At 34.4% G+C, this 15,689-nt stretch overlaps 3 protein-coding genes across 3 annotated transcripts in view; 2 read left to right on the forward strand and 1 right to left on the reverse strand.

The window, feature by feature from the left end:
* The first annotated feature begins 1,524 nt into the window (after positions 1-1,524).
* Positions 1,525-7,967, forward strand: LOC117116262. The gene is made up of 4 exons (XM_033260262.1): positions 1,525-1,946; positions 3,811-4,096; positions 4,403-4,549; positions 6,260-7,967. The coding sequence occupies exons 1-3, from the start codon at positions 1,896-1,898 to the stop codon at positions 4,525-4,527; spliced, it is 462 nt and encodes a 153-aa protein (XP_033116153.1). The 5' UTR covers positions 1,525-1,895; the 3' UTR covers positions 4,528-4,549; positions 6,260-7,967.
* A 1,013-nt stretch (positions 7,968-8,980) lies between these two features.
* On the reverse strand, positions 8,981-10,998 carry LOC117116261 (OCIA domain-containing protein 1-like). Its single transcript, XM_033260261.1, has 2 exons — positions 10,839-10,998; positions 8,981-10,560 (listed from the first exon to the last, which is right to left on the reverse strand). The coding sequence occupies exon 2, from the start codon at positions 10,518-10,520 to the stop codon at positions 9,648-9,650; it is 873 nt and encodes a 290-aa protein (XP_033116152.1). The 5' UTR covers positions 10,521-10,560; positions 10,839-10,998; the 3' UTR covers positions 8,981-9,647.
* Positions 10,999-13,119: 2,121 nt separating this feature from the next.
* Positions 13,120-15,689, forward strand: part of LOC117116260 (coiled-coil domain-containing protein 180-like) — a 94,453-nt gene continuing 91,883 nt past the window's right edge. Inside the window, exon 1 of the mRNA XM_033260260.1 lies at positions 13,120-13,262. The gene's annotated coding sequence lies outside the window, so the exon portion shown is untranslated. The remainder of the gene's footprint in view (positions 13,263-15,689) is intronic.

The following is a 15,689-nucleotide window of genomic DNA, read 5'->3' on the forward strand; positions in this document are numbered from 1 at the left end:
TATTGTTGCCAGAGCAATCAATGCCTTTAATAGTTTATTTTATTTATTTGTGACACTTCACCTTCGTATCGGTGGCAGTCAGTGGTGCGGACTTACAAATACACAAAAGAAAAAGGAGAAAAGAACCTAAACATTAACAATCAATACTTAACTAAAAAAGCACCAAAATCTCCAATGGAACAGTTTTAGCAAAATAAGCAAAAGGAAAAGAAATATACTGCATGCATATGAATATATATGATTTATATTATATATAAGCATATATATATATACACACACATATATATACAATATACCGTATATGTATATATGTATGTATTTATATACACATGTTTATATATAATATAAATCATCAAAGGTACATATACATTGTTTAATAAGGACATGATAGAACATCGTAAGCTACCATGTAGCCTTTCAACGAATAAAGTCCTATGAAAAATCATCGTATAATAAAATTCCTCCGACGGGATTCGAACCTGTGACCTCTCGCTGACAAGGCGAGCGTCATAACCACTAGACCACGAAGGCTTCATGGTTGAACAGGTCCAAATACCCGTCGGGAACATTGTATTACACAATGCTTTGCCTCAATGTATATTTGGGGCGTGTACATGAGTATACTTTAGATATATTCATATGCATGCAGTACGGTATATTTCTTTTCCTTTTGATTTCCTTTTGCTTAATTTGTTAAAACTGTTCCATTGGAGTTTTTGGTGCTTTTTTAGTTAAGTATTGATTGTTAATGTTTAGGTTCTTTTGTGTATTTTATTACCGCACCACTGACTGCCACCGACACGAAGGTAAAGTGTCACAAATAAATAAATAAATAAAAAATAAAGTCCTGTTTGATCGTAAATTAGACGGTATTATTTCCACTCACAATAATGTAGTCGCAATACTGGAATAGGCAATTCAAAAGGGGAAAAAAGAAAAACCTTGATTGACTTGAAAAGTACTGTACATATTAAGAGACTAGATTGGACTGTTTTAAGTTTATTTTATTTGTTTTATGGTTCGAATATTAGTTATAATTAATACTAGAATAAATGTAAGCACTGTTTATGTTGAATATTTCAGTGACAGATTCAAAGGAGGGGTGGGGTGGGGGTTGCTGGAAAATTATATTTAAATTTAATCTCATAGTGCCATTTCCGGCCAACTAAATTTTAAGTGTGACTCTCCATCTGTGGAAGTCAATCAATGATCCCCCGCTATTTCGAAATCCTGGATCCATGATAAAATTATACGAAATAGCGAACAATTGTTTGATTTGTTTTCATTATTCAACGTATGTCTATTTACAAATATATTTTGTTTAAATCGGACATTTACAATAGATCAACAATACAGTAGCACATTATGATTTCAGAAGTTCCTTCCTATTCCGATAGATCTTGGTGAATCAGAATACAGTGTTAATTGATAGTGTAACCAAAGAATATCAAGGAAGGCGTTTACTTAGGGGATTTCCCTCACGACACGTGATGGCGCCACAGGCTCAATTGTTTACTATAATTCTTCTAGTTTCTAGCATTCTTCTGATTTGCATCGTGGATCACGACTCGGTTATTTTTCTGTTAAGTACTTCCTCGTCAGTATAATCTTCGACTTTAAATTAGCCTAGGAATACAATCAATTATCTTAATATGAATTAGTCTGTGTCGATTGACGTGTTAAACACTACATACATCTCTTTTTATGCTTCTTGTGGATAAAACCAGCATACAGAGGCCGCCTGTCCACGCTTCATTAGACTGGGGGATAGGCTGGGCCTACCTATCTTCTAAAGCCTGGTTTTTAGTACTACATACAGTACTGGTGCTAGGCTTAGTCCATCTATACAAAGAGTAATCCTAGCTAAGCCTATCTGACAACCATTGTCAGGCATCATGGCGCGATTTACTACCGAGGACGAGTATGAGCATTTCCTGCATTGTGAGGTAGGCCTTAATAATATTAACTTCATTTAGCCGGTCATCTATATAGGCCTAGATTTAATCCTTCTTCCTGCAGCAGCTAACAACCCCCCCACTCACCACAAAAAAATAAAACAAAAAAAACCCCCAAAAAACAATTAAATGAGAAACATTTACGAGAGCCATTATTAGGGCCGCTAGAAAAAAAATGTTATGGATCACTTCCCTCCCTAATAAAAAATTTAGGAAATTTTGACACGGTAATAACAATTTTTTTTAAAAATCCGGGCACTAACTGTGCCTGATGGTCAGCAGCTGATTCTATTCTATGGAGAACGCAATATCACTATGTGCACGCAACAGATCATTTTTAATTGCAATCCGTCACACCATCAAGCGTACACAGGGAGCGGAGTTGCCTTCAACGGAGAGTGCCTGGCTTTTACCTCATCAAAATTTTTCATGGTTTGCGGACAGTCCATCAAAATATGACGCAGATGTTATATAAGCATTTTGTCGTTTTAAATGTAATATATACTTTACCCAAACATGCAAATGTGCATGTTTGTTGTAAATACATGTTACTGTAAGTTTATCTTTAAATTTACATTTATTTTATTTAAATAGGGCTACTCCATATCCAGATTTTTCCAAAAAGAAAAAAATAAAAGGAGATGATCGAATATTTTTTTCTATTTGCCCTTAAATCTAATCTATTCTATTTATAAAATTGCCACTTAGATATAACAATAGGCATAATTAACAGAAATTAACAATAACCAAACAATAAATAATCATTAATACTAAATTTTTAATAACAAACAGTAGTTTAAAAAAACTTTAATTACTAAATTTTTATGAACTTTTTAGGCAAGCCCATCGCCCATCAATAATGGCGAATACGAATAAAATTAAATTTTATTTTTGATCAATTAGCATACCCGCTACCACTAAAAAAATGGAAATTTCAGAAAAAATAAGTTTTTTTTTATTTGGATTATGCCTGCTGCTTTCTTGAAATCTCCAAAAATAAGATATTTAAAGCATTTAACCATCCAATAAAATTTTATTTTTATTTTCTCCTCTGTCTGGATGTTTTTGGCAAAACTATTTGCTAAATAAGAAAACCAAATTTTATTTTTATATTTTTCTGCCCTCCTCTGACGATCTTTAAAAAAAAAAAAGTTTGCGAAACAAGGTATTAAAATAGTCTTGCCTTACCTGAATCGTAAATAAATGATGATACAATGATTGCAGTTTTGTAGGTGGTTTTGTAAATTATTCAATTTGTGTATATATCCCTTTTTTATATCCCATTTTTGGATACCAAAACTTACTAAAACCAACAAACGGTGATTAAATGCAATGCCGTAGCCAAGATTTTCAAACAGTGCGAGACAATATCAGGTTGGGCCCACTTTACACATAAATTCAAATAATGTGGACCAATTTTCTTAAAAGTTGACCCAGTCTTACTAAAAAATACAGGTATTTTCCAAAAAGTGGACACATTTTTTGCATGAAATAGTGTAATTTGGACAATGTGAGAACGCAGTACATAAAAATAGTGGATTGTCTTGGTGTACTGTTCAATCACCGTGAGATGGACCCCACTGGAAATAAGTCTCCCTCATCTGGTGGGAAGGGGACTATCTGGCAAAAACAAAAGGGTGATATGAGGTGAATTTTATTTAAGCTGAACTTTATTTTGCTCAGCAAATTCCTAGGAGAACACTTGGTGGGTGAGGGATCCAAACTTTTTTGACAGTAGTGAAGATGATGTGAATTCCATAAAATTTAATGACCCTGACAAGTCTTTTTATGTAGTACTATACATATTAACACAGTGTATTATTTCTTAATCCAAAGTTGTCTATTTCTTTCACAGGTAATTGAAAACAACTTTGCCTTTCTTTGTGATAATATCAATCCAACAGACCATGTGGATTTTTTACGTTCAGAGCGTATATTAGACCAAGAATCTGTTGAAGACATCATGTCACAAACTACTACAAGGCAGAAGTGTCGATGTTTTCTGGGCTACATTAAAAGACGTGGATCATCAGCACTGCCACTTTTTATACGATCACTGTTACAAAATAGAACACAAGTGTTTATTGTTAGAAAGCTACATGTTTCTTTGGCAAAACTCCAGGATGATCCACCTCAATCAGGTTTGTTGACAATCTGTGCAGTACTTCTGTCACAACATCTTAAGTAATAAGCTTAATTCTGGTTGATACTACCCAAAAACACAACTATAGAAATTTCACAAGACAATACTGTACCTGATCCACATCTCTTGTGTAAACCTCCCTCCAATCCCCTTCCCCGATAGGGCCATAAAGGGAATAATAAAAACCATCAAAAACCCCCTTTCATTTATTTATTGTGTAATTTTCCTGACAGTTTCAAATGCAGTTTGGTAATATAGTAATCGGTATTCTTCTGTATTTATGGAAACAATTTTCTTGTTTAAGTTTTGGAGAGAAGGCCAGAATTCGGAGAGGAAAATGAAGAATTTGGATTTAGAATTCCAGCAGAATTTGATGATAACGAGCTCCCAATACCAGGTCAGCCGGGAGCTATCCCTTTTCCTGAATAGCTATACGGTATTAGCAACAATGGTATGTGTACTACACATTATATTTCTACTAGTGTTTAGTCCTACCATATTAAAATAGGCTATCTAACTTTTATGGATTTTGCTGTATGAATACTTACCGAGTGACAAAAATAGCTATATTAGTAGGCCTAGATGTTCTGTAATTTATTTAAAAACTCTCTATCACCCCCACTAGAAATTTTCTAAGGAAAAAATGAATGAAGTTAACAAAGCACCTTATCACCACTTTATTTTGCCACCCAACACCCTCTCACTTAAACTTTCAGCTCCCATCAGCCCACACTCATTTCAATACTCCAAGATATGCCATGACTTAAATTAGGTGTACAGTATCTGTGGTTAACACAAGTTTTTAAATTATTTATTATTTCAATAATTTCTTTAATAACTCTCACAGCCATATGTACAGTATGCTGACAAACTAAGGTGCCTCGTTGTCAATTTGGAGGACACTTTTTGGCACTGGCGCTGAGACCTGTCTTACTTAAGAAGAAACCGTTATTTTTAATTTATAATGCTGGAGATGTATAGGTAGTGATTTTTGGAGAGACTGTGGACAATTGCTTAGTTCAATGTACATTTGCTTTTATAAGACCAGTAAAGAGTACCGTAAAACCTTAAATAAAAGCCCAATGAGCTTAATGTTGAGAAGAAGTCCATCTTGAATTAAAGCCCCCTTTAGTTTGCAAAAGTAGCCTCGAAAAAAAGGCCCATGGGCTTTTGTTCAAGATAGCATGGGCTTTTTTTTTTTAGATAGTACAGTACATACACTGTACATAAATTTCAAAGAAATAAAATTTATTTAAAACACACTTGGTTTATTCAGTAGTTTAGGTGATTTAATGTCAGTTGATACAGATTGATGTTACAGTGGCCCTATTTTTTGTTGTGTAGTAGTAATTCCCAAAAATTAAAGCATTCATTTTGAATAGAAGTCCTCCTCTTTAGTTTGCAAGAGTAGCCCATCGAAAAGAAGCCCATCTTGTAAAGAAGAGGCCACCTAAAGTTCGCAAAAAAAACAAAAAAAAAAACCCAGGGTTTAATTCAAGTTTTTATGGTATGTCTATTAATATTTGTTCCTGGTAGACTATGCAAGGTTTTTTGTATGTCACTAGCATTGCGATTCAATTAACAATTGTCTATCAGATAGATTACAATATATAACTATTTATTTTAAGACTCCTGTTGATTATGTTTTAAGTGCCCTTGGATGGAAAAGACAAAATGTGATTTGGAATGAAAAATTACTTCTTATGACTTTCAAATGCTTAAAAGGATGCTCCTCAATATTTGTCTTCAAAATTTACCTTCAACAATACTACCCATTCTAAAGGCACACGTAGCCAAACCCATAACAACTTGGTTCTTCCAATGTATAATGTCTAGCAGGGAAATAGAACATTTTTATATCGATTATCCAAAAGCTGGAATGGACTACCACACAAATTAAAAATTAATTTCGAAGAGGTGTCAACTTTTTCATTCCAAAATCATTTAAAATAATGTTTTAAATTTTATTTTTTATTATTCATTGTTTATTTACAATATAATATATGTTTTTCGTCACTGTACCACATTGAAAATCAGTACTATAGAACTAAAAGTGCCTACAATATAAAGAAAGTTTAAAAAATAAAATAAATCCAAATCAATTGTTTTGATATCTTTTCAAATGAATTTGTTCAAAGATTAGTGCTTCTTTTTCTTTCAGTAACGGCAACCAGTGAACTTAACCAGTCATCACCTGAAAAAGAGAGGGTGTCATATATGCTTGCCAGATTGATCCTCGACACAGTTCTGTTCTCTACCACTATAGATTTAAAAATTGTTTTTCTTAGCTGTTGTTTTTTGTATCTTACCAGAGTACTGTAGATGTTATATAGCTATAATTTAAAAATGGATTCTCTTTAATTTAGATACAATGTAGTTCATTTCATGCTACAGTAAACAAAAATGGTTGCAGAATTTTTTTTTTTTAGCATTGACATGTAGTGTCTAATTGTATACAATCAATAGCCACCATATGTGATCCAGTATCACGGTTGAAAGGGCAGTACCAGTACAGTACACTGCACACAACAATACATTTAGGTTAGGTTCACACTGGAGCCCTAAGTTTCCAGATTGGGAGCTAACCAGTATCACCCGTGTGAGAAAGCCCGATCGGTTTAGCGCTAACCGTTACCAGGATCTGCATACGCTAACGGTTAGTGAGCGCAATTGGTTAGCACTTTGAGCGTGTTTTTATCATTAGCCAATCACACATACATATTTCCAATTTCCACTTTTCTATTGGCCAGTGATCCCACCATCATCATCTTGATATCTGGATCAGGGATTTTCTTGTATGAACGCAAAGGTGAGCACATATGTTATTTATCTGGATCTTGCTAACCGTTAGCTGCCGTGTGTGAACATAGCCTTAAAAATAAACATTCCATATTATGGTGTGGATTAATAGGTACTGTATAGCTGCTATTTAAGAGAAATATAATTGGTATGAATGAATAAATGATGCATGCTCAAAATCAGTGGCTTATCTAGGAGTTCTGAAATGGGGAGATGCAAAGGTCAAATGTGGGGTCGATGATCAGATGAGAAGGCACTAGCCCGCAAAATAAGAAGATTTGAGGTGATTTTTAAATACTTGAGCACAGTTTTTGCTTCAAACATTTGCAAGGTGGGGTGGGGGGGCAGGGCAAATATTTTTTGGAGGTGTCCTCTCCCACACATCCCTAGTTATACCATTAGGCGTATTCGACTGGTCCTTTTCCGAGGAGCTCGGGGTGTGCTCTTTAAAAAACAGCGAGGAGTTCGAGCTGCTCTTGTGAGGAGTTTGTGCTGCTCGTGCGACCAATCAAATATGACATACGAATACGCCTACTGTTCAAAATCTCATAAAAATCATACTTCTGTTTGTCATCCCTGGATATATGGTCATAAATGTGATAGGGCGAGATTGGCGCAGTGGGAATGTTTTGATTTCCTAACCTATAGGTCTTGGTTTCAATCTCGAGGTCTGTGCATTTTGCTTGTGTCCTTGAGCAAGGCATTTATCTGCATTGCTTCCCTCCACCCAAGAGTATAAATGGGTACCGGGTGGGGTGTTCTGCTCTTGCGCTGATTACCAGCAGTAACACTTACAGCATGTGGATCCAATGACCGGAGAAAAGAAGTGCACTTTATAACCTCAAGGATGAGGTGCATTATAAATGCCTATACCAGTACATGTACAAAATGAAATTATGTTTAAAGCTTGAACTGGTAGTTTTAATCTTAACTAGTAAAGTGGTTTTAATCTTAAATTATGAGTATTAGTGAATAAAAATATACATTTTTAAACGTCGGTGATGTAACGCTGAAGAGTGGAGTAAGTGCTTCAAAAATACAGTTTTTAATAAAGTCTATGCTTCAAAATCTCCGTTTTATAGAATTTAAAGTTTTTTGTCTGATTGCTTCAATCTTTAACCTACAGTGTTTGCACATTGGTCATTAGCGAAAGTGTAGTTTTAAACTCTTCAACATATAAAAAAAAAAATCAAATCTCTCTCAATGGGTGTATACTATGTCAACCATTCTCATGGTCAATGACAGTCTTCAACATGACAGCAGCTAGTGGAACAAACAAGTAGTGATGCTGGTGTTCCTTGCTAAAAATGTTCATCTGTATGACACCACACTACCTTTATCCTCTCCATCCAGGTGTGGATCCAGAGATGTCCAAAAGTGGGGATTGATTGAGAGACCACACTACCCTACTGTATTAGTATTTTTTGTTTTATAGGTCGTCTGGAAATAACCTGTGAGACATTTTGGTTGATCAATAATTTCTTTTTTTTACTTTCCAAAAAGGGTGGGGGGTTGTGTGGGGTCAGCTCCCTCCCCCACCCTAAATCCTCCCCTTCCCCTGCCATCAACATCATTCTTGATGTACGGGTTAGCACTGCTAATCTCGTCATTATTTCTATCTTTATCATTGTTTTTAGAATGATGCAGTAATATAACTCACCTCCAATAAAAGCTTGCACAGACCCACCCACTAGACATTTTCTAAGCAAACAATTTATGCTGTGGTTAAAACCACCTCATATGACTAATTTTCCACCTAGTGCCCTCAAACTTTCAGCCCCCATCTGCCGACCCCCATTCAATACGCCATGACTTAATAAGGGTGTATCTTTAAGTTAACAATTATTTAGTAATAACCATTTCACTGCCACACGTATGCTGACGAACTAAGGTACATTGTGTTGTCAATTTGGAAGACACTTGACACTGTTGTTGCATTAGACTTGTATTTTACTTAAGAATAAACCTTTTTTTTTAATTCATAATGCTAGAGATGTATAGGTAGTGATTATTGGAGAGACTGTGGACAATTACAGTACAGTACTTAAATCAATGCACATTTGATTTTACAAGACAAATAGAGTTCAGTATGGTAGACAGTATGTCTATATTTATTAATCATTTTTAGCTTATTACTTCCACCAAAATTACAATTTAAAAGCACCATATTTTTTGTCAGTTTTTTTATATTGATTATGAACGTTTAATTTCAATGAACAGGCTCACAAGATTATTTCTATGTGAATCACAATGAATTACGGTTAGAAGACTATCAAATAATAATCACACTGATTTTAAGTGTTGGTAAAAAATCATGGTCTTATAAGTACTTTATCTATTACCCATGTCTAATGAATTCAAATAATAAAATTACTGTACATGCAGCTGTTCTCAATTTATGGGTTGCAACCATAAATTTGGTCGCCACAATTTGGGTCACAAGACTAGGATTAAGAAACAAAAATGTATCATGCTAAAAATTGCTGTAGTAATCAGAGCGATTCCAAGCATCATACATTTTCCTTCAGTTTTGTTTACCAATTTTAAAAGGCCCATTTTGAGTATCTGGTCCGGTCCTGTTAAGTGGGTCATAGCAAATTTCCTGGATGCCTGTTTGGGTTGTCAGTCAAAAAGTTTAAGAAAACGCTGCTGTACAGTATACCAATACAGTACTAATCTAATGCTATGAAGTGTGTGTTTATAGCTATCATCAAAACACAAAACATCAATCAGTGGATTAAAATTGAAGCTCACTCATCCCAGGAGTCTCCATAGGTATTAATCTTGCCTTTTTTGACAGACTTAGAGAAACCAGTGTCCTCAAATTTTCTGCTGTTAATAAACGGCTGGTCCACCAATCCACCTCTCTCAGATAACGCTGGTTTCTGGGATCTAGGTTGCTTTGATGAATCTAACTGATCTTGCATTTTGCCATGACTATTCTGTTCTCGATTCTTTTTTCGCAACTGTTCATATGTTGTCATTGCTTTGGGCTTTGCTTGTTGACTTAGATTTAAGTCCTTGTCAAACTGATAGAGGGACTCCGGTCTATCCATCTTATCATCTAATGAGGGTAACTGACTTGTGTCAATATCAAGATTAACATGCGGATCATCACGATTAGGTCTTGCATTAATCTCATAACTGTCAACATCTTCGTTTACTTTTGAATCCAACACCGTTGAGCTTGGAATTCCACTTAAGGTGCCTGGGTTAATGGCTTTGCCCTTCCTTAACATTTCTCCAATTTCTGAATTTTCAAGTTTTAGAAACTTCTCCTTACATTTTTCAACATATGATATTTTACCAGCAAGATAGCCAAAGAACACAGCAAAAGCAACTTTTGGAATTGAGCCATATCGACCACTTGCTAGGTAACCTAAACGTATGAGTTGGTGGGTACTTATTGCAGAAATTGTTGCAAATGGCAATGATCTGTAGTAGAAACTTTCAGTTCGACATTCAGCTAATACTTGAGTTTCAGACTCAGAAATTCTAATTCTGTTCGGGTTAATCTGCCCTGGTCTTCTGTGTCCTTGACCTTGTTGTTCCGCTCCAATATCGGATGGTGAATTCAGCAGCAGAGAAGTGCCATCACCTTTTCCAGTGTCAGGGTATGCCATCGAAAATGAGAAGGGGAAGACGGACGTAGTACAGGTAGGCCTACAGTAGATAAAATTATGACGGTTAGCCCCTTTTGACTAGTGCATAGGTCCGGGTCCTCGTGCGCGAGGCGAGGTAGGCTAAACAAAATTCTCTCTCGTGCCGATCTGTTTTTTTAAAGCGCCTAACTTTCTTAGGCTAGGCCTAACTTCAATATCTTTTTGTCCAGTGTAGGCTATGTGACTTTTGAATAATCAAAGTGGAATGGTCAATATCAAAGTATTAATCCTTGTTATAAATACAATCGATATTTTGTATTGTATCTAAAAAATTCTTACTTAGGCCTAAGCCTAGGCCTATGCTTCTCCTGCTTCTCCTTCTGCCTCGTCCGTCACCAAGCCGGGCCCGGCAAATGCATCTACTCTCCGGCTAGGCAAAAGATGGGGCGTTCCCACTGCACCTGCGTGAACAACGCGAATACAACCCGTCAACAACATGAAATGCGTTCCAATGTACACTACAATAAATGAAAACAATGCGCATGCACAATATTGTTACTACTGTAGACCTACAAACTTTACGGCACCATAAGTACTGTAGTATACAAGTGTGGCCTACTGTACACCAAATTGGGATTCAGATTTCTTTACTTTGTCCAAAAGGAAATCACAGGTGCAAAAATGTATTAAAAAAAATAATAATAACACTAAAATCACATCATCATAATGTGCGTAAAAAAACTAAATGTCATTTTGTCAGATGAAACTTATCCATCTCATAGTCTTTATGTGTTAATTTTGAATATTTTAGGACTCATTATTGGTGTGTACTTTTTTGATGTTTGATGTTTTCCTTATTTTTATTTTTTTTGTTTGTTTTATTGTGAAAAATGATGATGATAATAATAATAATAATAATAATATTAATAATAATAATAATAAAATAGTAACAATTTTATAATGTTATGATGACGATGGTAGTAATGATGATAATGATAATGGTTATAAAGATTAAATGGTAGATTTAAGTGCAATTAGTTACAATTGCACAGGCCTATGTATAACGGATGCAATTATTTTAAATATTTTTTACTTAATTTCCTTTGATAAAACAAATTTATATTTATATTTGTAGTGCAATTTGAATTGTGATATAGGCCTAGTTTAATGTTCTTTTTTTATTTTTTTAAATTTTTTTTAAATTTTACCCCAAATGCAATGCCGTGTAGCTATTGGGATCAACTTTTGCGATGCATGTATGTCTTCCTATATGGTCGTCTTACTTTTCTATTTACTTATTTAATTGCATTTTTGCCGGAGTTTATCATTTTAATTGTAATATGTGTCCATCATTCCAACCGTCTTCTTTTTAGTTATAAAGCTCCAATTCGTTTATTTTTGTTTCTGACTACTTTTATCTATCCATATTAATGTGTAATATTTTTCTCATCATTTTTCTTTGAAATGCATCAGTCATAAATTAAACGGTATACTAAAACTTTTTGCCGGATAAGGATACATTCAAATGTACTTACTCATTAATTTAAGAATTAAATTTATTTAATATTTAATCAGCCTTGTTCTAAAAGTTTAAAATACATTTTTACAATTCAATAGTTGCTCAAACTTGAATAATTTGAATTGGCTCCAATTGCTCATAATTAGCCTAGTACGTAATATTCACAACAAATAGACGGGTATTCCATCATTCCGATCCTCCAAACGGATTATTTACTCTTACAAGAGATATTAAACTGAAAGGTCCACTGATTAATCTCAGATAAGATAGTATAATACAGTACTTCAAGTATCGAAATGCACGCCATCGTGTCGGGATTTAATATTTAGACATTAATACCATCATCTTGAATGCCTGATGATGACATAATTAATGTCGAAATATTAAATCCCAACACGATGGCGTGCATTTCGATACTTGGAGTATGTATTATACTATCTTATCAGAGATATTAAATGACAAATCTCAGCACTTTAAAGACAAACTAAATGGCATTCAATTAGCTCTAGCGTCGTTCGTCCACACAGTGGACTTCAAGAGACGGACTCCTGATGAAATTCACTGCGTGGACGAACGCTAGTGATTTTTAAATTTTAATGTGAATTCTATTTATTGAAGTATATGACTTGAATTTTAAATTGTATTTTTGTTAATTCAATTTGTGCGTTTTTGTGACACGATATTGCAATAAAGAGAAATTTGAAGTCGAATTCATCTTGAGTATTTTATTTATTTCATATTAAATTTGATTTTTCTTTATATATACTTTCCTTTGTTTTTTATTTGTTTTATTTATTTGTTTTTCTTTTTGTGCGTTTTTTTGTGTTTTTTTTTTTTTTCTTATTCATTATTATTTTCATTCAAGGTTATTTCTATTTTTGCCTTATTCATGTCAGTTGCATTGTATGAAGTTTTATAGCTAGCCAGGCCTATGTATTGTTTTTTTTTTTTTTTTTTTGGACGCACCTTCACAATTGTGAAGTGTGCCAAAACAAGTATACTTTCCGAATAAATTGCTTCTTCAAAATCGCGAATTGGCAAGTCTTGATCACCGGTTGGCTGGTTGGCTGTGTACTGGAACGCATTTCACAAAATTATAACGCAGCAAGACAGGAGAGAAAGATAGATGACAGACGACCGCCGAAGAACGATGCTCCTCCTCCAGTCTTCTTTACGCCTGCGCAGCTTTGTGTTGCTATGTTTTTAGGATGATCGGTCGGATCTGATGTTGGTTGCAAAAAGAGGTAAATAACAGATTTTATACTGATTTACACATAATTGGTATGTAATACAATCGTATAAATAATGGATGTCACCCTGTTATTGCTATTACTTGAATATATTAAAACTCTTGACTGTTATTTGACACTGTCTCTTTTGCTAATTATAGGCTTAGCTAGGCCTAGGCCTACCTAGGGCCTTAAATTTTTAGTTAGGTCTAGGCCTAGGCCTAGCCTAGCTAGTAGGCCCTACCTACCACTGCCAGCAGGCCCTACATACCTAGCTAGGCTAGTGTAGGCTAGGGCGTAACCCCTAGGAGTAGTAGTAGTAGTACTAGCATAGTAGGGCCTGGGCCAGTCCAGCACTCACTCACGACACCTTCACCAGGCTTAGGCTAGGTTAGGCCATGGAGGTATAATTATACCTCCATGGTTAGGCGACGCTAATGGCAAATGCACTTTTGCACCAAAATTTTAATTCTTAATTTTTTTACCTCAATGTTTTTCTCATAGTCAAAACATATGCTGCCTAGGCCTAGGCATGTGAATTCAGCATGGTATGCATGACATGGTAAATAAAACTTGTATATAAAAAACAAAACAAAAAATAACACAAAAAACTACTAGTGCGCGTGCCTATAACTGGCCACACCCAGTATTCGGCCAAGTATTCATGAATATTTATGTTTAGGCCTAACCCCCCCACCAATCACAAAACAGATGTGACCGATCGGTACAGCTACACTTCCGCTTCAATTTCAAGAAGTAAACAGAAGGCTGCACATTTGCTTTTCTAACAAAAATATCTATCTTTATCACCTGAGGTAAGTGGAATTTTTGAAATTACTTGCATTCGAGTAATCCCTAGGGGATCATGGACCTTGGATAAAGGCCAAATACAAATATTCTATCAAGATATACCTGTTATTTACGGAGTACAGACTCGTTAGCAACCACCAAGTCGACGTACATCACAGACAATGAAAGTATCAAAGTATTATGGCCGTTAGAGGGGGTGGCCAAATAGTGGCAAAGGTCAAATGGGTGTGTTCCTCTTTCGGCCAGCATGGTGGCGCTATATACATATATGTTATTTTCTCTCTTTTTTAAGTGAAACTTACATTTTAAATCGTTTTTTCGGCGTTTTCACTGAATATACACATTAATCATATAATTATATTGCTTATAGTTTTTATTTTGTAAATTTATGATTGTTTGAAAAGTGGCCTAATAGTGGTGCTATATAGTTTTGCGTTATTTTCTCTTCTTTTTTTTTTTGAGTGGAACATTATTTTAATGCATTTTTCACTAATATAGGCCTACGCATTAATCATATACATATTGGTAAGTTACTTATGATTATTAAGTATTGCTCTTTTTTTAATTCGTTTTTTTTTTATTCTAGATTAACTCAACTGTGAACTGAAGCTACAACTTGGGACCCGAGCTACTACCAGTTGCCGTGTTAATCAGTATGTTACTCTGAAGTCGAGGCTATTTCAATTAATATAATATTAACAGTTACATTTGAATGTGAATGGCATACTGTATAATAGGCCTACACTTACCCACAAACCAGTGTCTTTACTTTTCTTATAGGTTTATCTACGATATATAATCATATATATAGAGAGTACTATCTCCACTCTATCAACTACATTACTGCCGATTTGTGAAATCAGTACGTGTAAATATAAAATCATATTTTTTAATTTGAGTTTAGTTTTAAAACTTTATTTGAAAATGAATAACAATACTAAAGTTATAATTATGTTGAAAGAAAATAAAATTTATTTACCACTAATAACATGACTACCGGGTTTTTTTTTTAGTTTTTAAATCGAATTTATTTAAAATTGAATAACAATGTTAAAAATATATATATATACTTTACCATTCAAAAATATAAAAAAATACAACTGAGTGGCAACATGGCCGTTAAAGGAATTGCAGCTAGAATCGGACAATCATACAGCAAGCATTTTTATTAACTTTGATGGTTTATTTTTATAACTTTTTTCGAATTTCTAACAGAAGTCAATAGATTGAAGTATGTATTTTTTTCAAACATACTATTTACGTTCATTCTTGGACTCATGTGAGTATAACTTTAATTTTTCTGTCTTTTGATATATCATACGGTATTCTATGTGACACTGTTTTTTTTTTTTTTTTATAAAATTTATAATATTAAATACTTATTACATATTAATATATACAACTTATTAAAACATTATTTTTTAAATCCCTACAGATCATTATGCCAGGATTCTTTGCAGCAAGAAAGTACAAAACTTACACGAAAGAGAATATTCAACTTGCTCTAGAGAGGATTCGGGCGGGTAACATTTCTGTTAGGGCGGCCGCTCGTATGTATGCCATCCCCCGAGCCACTCTACAAGATAAAGTAAATGGAAAAACTCCGCTTGATTCAACACAGGGACCAAACCC

Source organism: Anneissia japonica, unplaced genomic scaffold, assembly GCF_011630105.1.
Source record: "Anneissia japonica isolate Jap-2015-1 unplaced genomic scaffold, ASM1163010v1 scaffold171_len658169_cov177, whole genome shotgun sequence".
NCBI lineage: Eukaryota > Metazoa > Echinodermata > Crinoidea > Comatulida > Comatulidae > Anneissia > Anneissia japonica.

What these genes read in the sequence shown, in the direction of transcription:
- LOC117116262 (XM_033260262.1), top strand. Translation starts at nt 1,896, where the DNA reads ATGGCGCGATTTACTACCGAGGACGAGTATGAGCATTTCCTGCATTGT. An exon ending in AGCATTTCCTGCATTGTGAG is followed by an intron (nt 1,947 to 3,810) that starts GTAGGCCTTAAT and finishes TTTCTTTCACAG; the next exon opens with GTAATTGAAAACAACTTTGC. An exon ending in GGATGATCCACCTCAATCAG is followed by an intron (nt 4,097 to 4,402) that starts GTTTGTTGACAA and finishes TTCTTGTTTAAG; the next exon opens with TTTTGGAGAGAAGGCCAGAA.
- LOC117116261 (XM_033260261.1), bottom strand. Translation starts at nt 10,520, where the DNA reads ATGGCATACCCTGACACTGGAAAAGGTGATGGCACTTCTCTGCTGCTG.